This window comes from Telopea speciosissima, chromosome 7, assembly GCF_018873765.1.
Source record: "Telopea speciosissima isolate NSW1024214 ecotype Mountain lineage chromosome 7, Tspe_v1, whole genome shotgun sequence".
Taxonomy (NCBI): Eukaryota; Viridiplantae; Streptophyta; class Magnoliopsida; order Proteales; family Proteaceae; genus Telopea; species Telopea speciosissima.
The window spans coordinates 2,333,413-2,343,866 of NC_057922.1; the positions used below are offsets into that span (position 1 = coordinate 2,333,413).

The 10,454-nt window shown below is 39.0% G+C and overlaps 1 protein-coding gene across 2 annotated transcripts; it reads left to right on the forward strand.

Annotated features, from left to right (window-relative positions):
• Positions 1–67: 67 nt before the first annotated feature.
• On the forward strand, positions 68–5,430 carry LOC122669401 (heterogeneous nuclear ribonucleoprotein Q-like). 2 transcript variants are annotated; one of them, XM_043866161.1, is made up of 11 exons: positions 68–386; positions 647–1,128; positions 1,232–1,321; positions 1,456–1,695; positions 2,888–3,109; positions 3,206–3,524; positions 3,627–3,937; positions 4,027–4,151; positions 4,231–4,337; positions 4,416–4,504; positions 4,629–5,430. In XM_043866161.1, the coding sequence occupies exons 1-11, from the start codon at positions 203–205 to the stop codon at positions 4,716–4,718; spliced, it is 2,259 nt and encodes a 752-aa protein (XP_043722096.1). In that variant the 5' UTR covers positions 68–202; the 3' UTR covers positions 4,719–5,430. The 2 variants fall into 2 exon arrangements, with proteins under 2 accessions (XP_043722096.1, XP_043722095.1); XM_043866160.1 differs by having other exon boundaries at positions 71–386; positions 4,024–4,151.
• Positions 5,431–10,454: the final 5,024 nt, after the last annotated feature.

Genomic DNA, 10,454 nt, shown 5'->3' on the forward strand with positions numbered 1-10,454 from the left:
AGAGAAATTACTCTAATTAATTTCTCGTTCTTTTCCTGAACAGTGCCGAAGCCAAGTCAAGTCAATTATAGGTTGAGATTAAAATTTCCACTCGAAGAGGTGAAGTGAAGCTGTTGGGTTCTTCTTGCCTTCTTCAAGACAATTCTTGTCTTGTGCCTGCAGTTCCTGCTTTGTGGTTAGTGTTCCTTGTGTTCCATCAACGATGCCGCCGCGTGCAGTGAAGAAACCGTCCACGGTAACAGCATTGAAGAAGAAGACACCGGTGAAAACCCCTGTAGAGACAAAAGAAGAACCAAAAGAAGCCGAAGCCCTTCAAAATAACACCAACAAGAGCACTGTCAGTACAAACTACGAAGAACACCGAGAACCCTCTCCAACTCCGAAAGGTACTTTTCTCTTAAAAAAATAAATAAATAAATTCAAACCTCTCGTTTCTTCTTGAGATTAAACGAGTTATAAGTCTGAAATCCTAAAACCCTAGTACAAACTGTGAGTAAAGGATGACTAAAAGGAACTCCGGAGGAGTTTAGCGGAAAATACATTGAAATTGTTGATTTTGTTTCTGATTGTTGAACTTGATTTACAAAAACCATAGAAAGAATCACGGAGAGATTTGGGTCTTTTTGTTCATATTTTGTTGTACCAGAGGAAAAGGAGGGGAAGGATATTCCCATTGGTTATCACGAGGTTGATAGATCCGAAAGGTTGGAGCTTGAAGACAATTACCCCAATTCTGAAGCGGAGGAGTATGGCGGGGCGCATGTGAGGATGGAAGGCGAGGAAGAACACTATGAGGAGAGAATTGATGGAGATTATATGATGGAAGGGGAGGGGGAGGAGGATGGACACGCTGAGGAGATTGATGGTGAAGAAGAGGAGGAGCACCATGATGTGGCAAAGGAGAGGCAGGAGCGGCGCAAGCGGAAGCAATTCGAGATTTTTGTTGGAGGATTGGACCGAGATGCTACTGAAGAGGATCTAACGAAGGTTTTCAGTCAGGTTGGTGAGGTCACTGAGGTCAGACTTATGAAGAACCCAGTGACTCATAAGAACAAGGGCTTTGCTTTCCTACGGTTCGCAACTGTTGAGCAGGCTCGACGTGCCATCAATGAACTTAAGCATCCAACGGTATTGACTGTGTTCTGTTGGTTTGCTGTTTTCCTTTTCCTTTTTCTCAAGTTATTTTGGTCTCTTGAGGTTTTAATTTAAGATGTTGGTTTGTGATTTTCAGGTCAGTGGAAAGCAGTGTGGAGTAGCTCCAAGTCAGGATAATGATACTCTGTTTGTTGGCAACATATGCAAGACATGGACAAAAGAAGCTGTAAGTATGGGGATATGATTTAATGAGGATCATCGCCTAAGCTAACCTGTATATAATTAGTTTTACCCCAAGTTACTAACCCAATTTCTGTTGCATAAATTTCTTTATGTTGGATCACTTTGTTTCTTCTACAGCTGAAAGAAAAGCTTGCACAATATGGTGTTGATAACTTCGAGGATTTGACATTAGTTAAAGACACTAGAAATGAAGGAATGAATCGGGGATTCGCTTTTCTTGATTTCCCTTCTAGAGCAGTTGCCTTGGATGCATGTAAGCTCTTGCAAAGGAGGGACGTTGTGTTTGGTACAGATCGGACTGCTAAAGTTTCCTTTGCAGACACTTCTATTGAACCAGATGATGAAATTATGTCTCAGGTACGTAGATTATTTATTCAATAATTTTTCTGTTGTCAGATATTTCTATTTACACAATTAAGTTACAAATTACAGTTCCTGGAATAAAAATCTGATCACAGTCTAACACTCTGCAATTAGAATTGGCTCGCGAAACAAATTTGAATTGCAAGTTCTGATCTCATCAGAAAGTAACTGAATAAGCTTTCAAATAGCATGGAAATCAAACTAATGGACAAATTACTGACCTTCCAAAAACTAAGCCTGAAGAAAATTGATGGAATAACCCATTTAATGATGCAGAATTAAAAGGGAAGGTGAATATATAGTTTTGTTGTTCTTGTATTTGTTTTATTTTTCTTTTTTCTGTTGAGGTTGCCATTTGGTCTGCCTGCTGGAGTTGTACCTCTTGTTCATCTTTTTTATTTGAGGTATTTTCTATCAAGAAGGGAGAAAGAAACAATTGAAGATAATCATACAGCCTAAAATGGGAGAAAGGTTCAAAACCCTCCAAAACAAAGAGAGAAAAGTTAATATGCATAGATCTCACAAAAGAAAACTATGCCCATAACAGATATTCTTATCACCCCATGTTTGGCCAAGGCATCCACCACGTCAATAACTACCCTTGACCTCCACTGGAACAAGCGGTTCACCATGGAATCCAAGTGTCTTAAATCTAAAATGCCTAAGTACTGTATATGTGTAGTGCAGACCTCCAAGGCTCCTTTTCCAGATCCCTCGTCTATGCAATGGCACAAATAGTAAACAAATAAGAAATGCCTATGCAAGCCTGGAGAATTGTTTTCCTTGTAGAGGAAGTGGGGAGCCTTTTATATTAAATCCATCAATTGTTACTTGCACTCCTAGCTATGATGTTGGAAGTGAAAACCTAAGTGCCAATGTTGTGCAAAAGTATCATCTGTTTTCTTCATTTTATGATTTTATGCACCTGTTCAATTAAACTTATCTGTACCAGGCCACTCAATTCAATGTTGGTGATCTTTTCATATCCTCTTTTTTATCATGGATTGTGACAATAACATCCTTAGCATTCAAACAACTACAACAACAATAGTACACTACATTATCCAGATGTGGATGTGACAAGGTTCCAGAGTAGTGTGTTTATTCTTCTTCACCCAGAAAATGTGATTTTGAGTGCATAGAGTTCTTAAATGTTTTATAAATAGTATGGTGGTGGTTGTTACAGGTTAAAACAATATTCATTGATGGTCTGCCTGCTGCTTGGGATGAGGACCGGGTCAAAGAATATCTCGAAAAGTATGGAAAGATTGAAAAGGTTGAACTTGCTAGGAATATGCCAGCTGCTAAACGAACAGATTTTGGCTTTATAACATTTGACACACACGATTCTGCAATGGCTTGTGTTGAAGGTATTAATGATCTTGAGCTGGGTGATGGGGACAAAAAGGTTGGTTACTGGCCTACTTCTATGTTGTTGGATGGTTATTTGCAAAAGTTTATTGATGAAATTTACTTGGCATTCACATGGATTCATGGATTACAGGTAAAGGTTAGGGCAAGGTTGTCAAGACCACGCCAAAGAGGCAGGATAGCAAAACATGCCAGAGGGGGTTATTTAGTTGGACATAGTGGTAGTCGGGGTGGCAATGCTCCCTGGAGCTCCAGTATGCCCCTTACAGATTCCTGGAGGTATGCAGGGCGCAGTGACCGAGTCACTCAAAGCCGTAGCTCATATGGTGGTGGTTATAAGCAGCCACTTGGTCCCAGGGACAGACATCCACAGGTGGATGTCATATCCGACAGAGTCGGGGGTAGAAGGAGAGTGCTTTCTCCAAGAAGGTCCTACGATCAGATGTCTCCTGGTATGTGACTCCTGATATTGACTCTGACCATTAATAGATTTTGTGTGTGTGTTTTCTCCCTTCTCCCTTGCCTTATGTAGGAAATTATTTTCTTTCAATCAGGTCCTGCTTATGGAAAGAGCAGCTCAAGGAGGGATTATGTGCGGCATGATGAACCTTTTCCCAGATCATCTGATTACACTAGTGCTCGTCCTGGGAGGCGCTCATCCTATAGAGATTCTTACCCTTATAGTGGACCAGGCTACCCAGATAGTCCTCCTAGAAGCACCTCTCGTGGTGCAGCTCGTAGACCTCCCCCTCTCTATGCTGAAGAAAGCTATGAAAGACCAATGGAGCGGCCTTCGACCTACCGTGACAGCCATAGTCGTGATTACCCTTCTCTTTCTGGCTCTAAGCGTCCTCATTCTGCTTCGGTTAGATTCTTTAATATGTTTTGTACAGTCATTCATTATTATTTCTCATTAATTTACCGATTAGATATACTTTCAAATGTTCTTAGAAGGAGCTTCATCCTCGCTATGCTGAGTCCACAATTAGGCAATCACAAGCTCGCTACGAATATGGGAGAGGCAGTGATGCCATGCCATATGATGATGATGATGATGCTTATGGAAACGAGTCCACCAGGTTATTATCGGCTTGAGCTTATCTCATATTAGTCTATAGCCGTTTCTGTTGGTTCTGATTTCTGTGGTCATTGTGCTAGGGTGGGGCGTGGTTCTCATCTAGGATATGAAGGAGGTGGTCGGAGTTCTGCAGGGCATTCTTATGGGTTGTATGACTCACGTACATCAAGTGTGGGTTACAGCAGAGGTATGGATATACAACAATGGGTTGCTTTGGTTTATAATGACTATCTTGAACATTGTTTACCAAGTCCACTTCGTGCAGATGAGGCAAGTAGAGGCGATGCTGGAGGAATGTACTCCAGCTATGGCAGGGATTACATGTCCCGTGGTTACATGTCTCCTGGAGAAGATGTATGTTCATCTGTCTTTGTTAGATGAAAATAGTTCATTAACTACATGACATACTTCAACCACCTTTTGGTATTTACGCTCACTCTTTTTCTTCCTCCTTTTTCTCTCTTCCCCCTTTGTTCAGGTTGGTGCCGATTCATATTCATCTGCCTACTCTAGTCGTCGCATGAGTGATGGCTACTTAAGTGGGAGAGGTTCAGGATCATATTATTAAGGTGAGTTTGATTCTGGTTACACCATGATATTATCACCAGGTGTGCCACAGATAGAGCATCGCAGACACATGATCGAGCCTGTCAATTTTAAGAACAAATTCTTGGAGGCTAATTGAATGGGAAGCTTTGCTGGAAGGCCTGCCCTACACTCCAAAACATTGTTTTCTTTAATGGATGGAACCTTGCAATGTGGATATAGATCTTTGATTACTTGAAAACCTTTTAAGAGATTCAACCCATAAGTTCACCTCTGTACTCTTGAAAGATTGATTATGGGATTAGTAATTTATGCTACTTAGCTCCAAGGATGATGACAATGTAGGGTTTAAGTTAGAATAGTTGAGAAATATGGCTCATTCAAGTTGAAAAAGGTGGTTGAAAGAGGAAGCTTCAGTCTGTAATGTATGATATGGTGATTCTATTTATAATCTCTATGATCCTATCCAGATGGATGGAGAAACTGAGGCTTAAAAGTCATACTTATTTCCTGCCTGCTTATGATTTAAGGATTTGAGCTGTCTCACGGATGTACAGCGATTGGCTTGTTTGGGCTGGTTTTTTTTTCTGTATCGCTGTATTATCATGACCGTAGGCCAGTTTGACCACTGTAGTGGGTTATACTGAGCATCTGAACTTGGTATTTCCCTTTATTGGAAGTGATTCTCATAAGGGATTAAAGTATTTGACCTTCCATCAGTTCTACTTTTCTAATGTGCATCAGTTTGCTTTATTTTGGGTTGAAGAGGGTATGAGTTGCTTGAGTAGTATCTATATTTTGCTTTCTGTTGAAGGACCTGTGTTCAAGGTTTCCTCTTATGAAGGACTTGTTTTCACTGCTTGTTGCTTGTGTGGGATTTAGGACTTAACACTGACCTGGATTCTTATAGCTGACATCCAGGATGAGATTTTAGGAACCAGTTAAAAGTACTTGGTACAAGTTTATCTCAGTTATACTTGGATTACTAGCAATACCTGCTTTTGGTAGGAAAATTTTATAGGACAGTCATACGATTGGTTATGATGTGTGGTGTGAAATGTTGGGCAGTTAAGAAGAATCATATATATAAACTCAGTGTAGCAGAGATGGGGATGTTGAGATGGATAAGTGGCAAAACTAGGAAGATAAAAGTAAGGATTGATCATATTAGTGCTGATTTGGGAGTAGCTCCAATACATGATAAGTTATGAGAAAGTCGTTTGAGGTGGCATGGTCATGTTCAACGGAAGCCTTTGGATGCCTAAGTATGAAGGATTGATTTAATTTAGATTGAAGGAACCAAAAGAGCCAAGGGCATACCTAAAATGACCTTAGGAGAAGTGGTAAGGAAGGGTTACCGACCCCATTTAGTTGGGACAAGACTGAGTTGTTGTTATGTCTTTTTACTTCCGAAAAACTCGAGCTGGATTATTGATATGTTCCAAAAGCAGCCATTGATCCTTGTACATGTATGAACCTTCTTGTTCAGGTAGTGACTGATAAGTTGGTGATTGGATACTCATTTTGCCAACAAAAGGGGCACATATTGTTTCTATGTGGTCCTGTAAGCTGTAAATGCAATCCACAAAAAAAGAGAGATACCTTGGAGGGGATGTCAGGACTGTGAATGTGGCAAGAAAATAGCCTATTGACTGCCAGTGATGGAATGGAAGCAATTATTAAGAAAGCCCCTTGTGTATGATATCCGTGTCATTCGTCATACCACCAAGTTGTGTTGAGAGACGCAAAACATTAGAGAGTGAGGTCAAGGAACTCAATTGAGGATAAAAATCTATCAAGGAAGGATCGAATATATTGAAGACGAAAGAAAAAAGGATCTGTTCAGTGAAAACTCATAAGCTCCTTAGTGTCCCTAATGAACCAGAAGATTGATGATGTTTGAGCAAGTGGTGATGAATGAGCTAGCTAAGTGCAGTCCAAAACACAACTGTGGCACTCCAATCCACAAATGTATGGTTATCGTATCAACAGTGGCCTGGCTTGATTCCCAGGATTGTGAAAGTCACCTTAAATTCATTTCTTCCCTAACGGAGGATGGAACTGCTCTAACAAATGTTTGAAATGAAATCTATTGTGTCTCTAGTCTCCGCCTATGGCTGTACTTTGTCTTTCTTAGGTCCCAATGCCCCATGATACATTGGCCTTTTCATTCCGCTCCCCCCCCCCCCTCTACCGACCTTGTTGATGACACATTAGCTGACCTGCCATTTCTAGACCTATCAAGCAGATGTGTTGGATGAAAAAAAAAAAAAAACAGATGCACGGGAAGAGAGATTATATGATGTTACCTATCCACTGATAAATTTTCCATGGTTTCACATGTTGCTTTGCATTCCTTGATCAAGCTTCCGACCTCAAACCCATGGTTTGAGGAATCAGAATGGGAATTGGATCGGATTAGTTGAATTATCTGATTTGAATCTGTACCTGTGGCTCTTGATCCCAATTCAAACTGATTTCTGCAACCTTCTTTTGAATATTTTGGTTTTATGTTTGATTCCATTTTTTGTTTTTGTTTTTGTTTTTTTTTTCAACTTTTCGATTCACTGAATTCTGCTACCCTCTTTTGAATATTATGGTTTCATGTTTGATTTTTTTTTGTCTTTTTCGGATCATTGTTTTCTTTTATTTTCTTTTTTAGTCAATAAAATAGCATAAAACCGATGAAATTTATAGTAGCAAGATCCCCAAGTTTATTCAATTAAAACTCCAAAAAATCACATATTTTGACTTTTGAAATTTTTTTGCTTCTTTTCGTAATTGGTATCGATTGGAATCAATCTCATTTCGGATTCTATTTTCTTGAACCTTTACTTTTTCCTCTTCCCCACTCCCAAACAAATATAAAGAAGGAAAAAATAAAAAACACAAACCTATAGGGTTAGGGTTGAAAGTTTCTCAACACTTGGGTCTAATTTCCTTATTATCACCCGGTAAACCGTTATATTTGTACCATACAAAGGACCACATGCAAGGTTTTTAATCGATCAGGAATCGACCAAGAATCAACTAAAACACCTTTCTTGGGATTGGAAAAAATTGGAATGGTGTGACCAATCCACCCAAGCCGATTCCAATTTTTTTGAAAACATGCCACACATGTATTTGGGAAAAGACCGGAAATACACGTTTTGTTCGCGAAGGTAACAGTGGAAGCGATTCGATTTATTGTCCATCTTAAAATTTTGTAGAACGAGAATCTCAATGAAACACATCCATAAAATCTAACAATTGGGATTCGAGATTACTTAGAACACACAGGTGGTGTGTTTCTGCAAATGAATGCAAACAATCGACATCAAATATCACTTCTTCAATGGCTGAATCCCAAGGTTGAAGAAGAACAATGTTTTCTTTCTTTCTCTTCAACTTTTTCTCTTTAAATTATGAGTTGCGCAATGTACAATTACGATTTTAGCTACAGTACCTCTTTATAATGGATTAGATCACACCATGTCCTAAAAGATAGTGTTTAAGTTGTCCTTAATAATGTAATTGCTCTAAAGGACAACATGACAAAAAGCATAACCTGAAAATCCCTAATGGTAAAAACTTTTATTATATTTTCTCAATCATCACCCCCCCCCATATACTATCAGCATTCACAATGGACAATGGACATAACAAACATTGGAATAAAATCACCACCATGAAATTAAGTCAATTGTACATAAAACTAAAAATGTCAAGACTGGACCTAAAAACATATTTGGAACACTTTTCCAATATACTTATCTTCCTAAGGTTTAACAAAAATGTCAACCGATTTCTTTACTCCAAGTAACTCTCTCTATAATCTGAGTTTCCATTGAAAATTGGTTTTAGGTGCCACAGGGAAACATTGACTACAAATTAGCCTATACAAATGGTTTACTTGTATAATGATATGTACAGTAATCATGATTTACTTCAATTCTCTATGGTAGGATTATTAAATAGTAAATACCCAAATTTCAATTGAAGGAACAGTTTAGACCAATCATCATCTTTCATGATGGTTGAAATTTATAATACGTGAGTTACCAAAGGGTTTATTGTAATGATATGGTCTTGATGATGTTTATCGAATCAACTTGATAGGGGTCTAGCTGTTATTTTGTACAAATAATTTCTCTGTAAATATTTGCACACCTCACTTAATTTTGGTTGTCTGTTAACTTCAAATCTGATTATGTTTGTGCTAATATTTCTATGTTTTTAAACTATGCATTTTCATCAAAGAAAACTATCGAATCTTTTCTCACTATAAGTTATGAATGTAAGATTTTATTGTGGTTTAAACCCAAAAACAAATCGATCTAAATTGGTATTAATCTGATATTGAAAAACTAAAACAAATCAAAACCGTACCAAACCAAAACCGAAACCAATCCAAAACCGAAGTTCTTTAACAGTTCAGTTTTAAACTCACTCATTTCTAGACTGAAACTGATTTAGCCCTATTGAAACCAAGCCACTCGACCGTTTGACAACCCTAGTCAAAGGGAACCTGATGCGTGCACAAGAAAGGGAGGAGAGAAAATATGAATGTAGATTGAAAATATAGGAGAGAAAAAAGGTGTTTAGGCTTTTCACATACAGCCTTGCCTTGGCTTGGGTGAGGAAATCTACCTCATCTCTTCGGAGATAATTTTGAGATTTCTAAAGTCATACCTTCCATTAGATTGTTTTTTTGGTAATACCTTCTATTAGATGAAACCGATTATAAATACAATTTGGATCCTCTATTGTCGAGCTGCCTGACAAGATCGTGCTGTTGAGACACAGTGAGGTTAGGAATGACCGCCTTTCCTCTGCTCAGGGAAGGCGCTCGGGCAGGGGTAAGGCGGTTATTCCCCACCTTGTTGTGTCTCAACTCTCGATAGCATGGTCCTACCAGACAGCTCGACAGTAGAGGATCTGGACCTTTATAAATATTATTATTATTTTTTTTGTAAATATAACTACTTCTTAATTATAGGTTAGTTATGTAAACCACCCATTCCCACCTTTCTCATATCTCCTCCAACTTCTTTCGTAAAATCCTTCGAAATACCGCTGGGGCGACAGTGCACATCCGACGGCACAATAGAGGCCATGTGTGCCATGTGTGCCACCTGGCCTCCGCTGTGTCGTCGGATGTGCTGTGTCATCGGATGTGCACTGCCGCTCCATTGGTACTGCAGAGGATCCTGGTCCCTTAGAATACCAAGGTCTCTACTACACTGTTATAGAAATTACATCTAATAATGATATGTCATACAGTTATACAACTTTTTACAAACCCTACCCATTATCCCCCTCCCCTTACAAAAGAAATAAAATAAAATAATAAACAGAACCCTACCCGTTTGTTTGTTTGTTTATGGGCTTTGTGTCTTCACAAGTTATTTAATCAAAATTTGAATAGATCGACTTTCCCTCCGTGCACCTAGGAACGGGAATGGATATCATAATAAAACCCTAAAAAAGGTTTATGAACACTATGAATGTGATTTCATTCACGAAGGGATACGAGAGGGCGGGCACAGGTATCGGGAGGGTACTTTGGAAGACACGGATTTAAAACGTTAGAAGGCACAAATACTCAATCAACGGTACGAAACTCATCTGCGTCATATCAAATGGCTTCTATATTCCCTCGAAACCCTTTAAAGCCCTGATCTGATTTTCGAGGACATATGGAGAAACCGATTTCCGGCTTTCACTTAAAGCATTAACCCCACCGTTAATCGTACTCGACTTCTAGTTCGTCTCT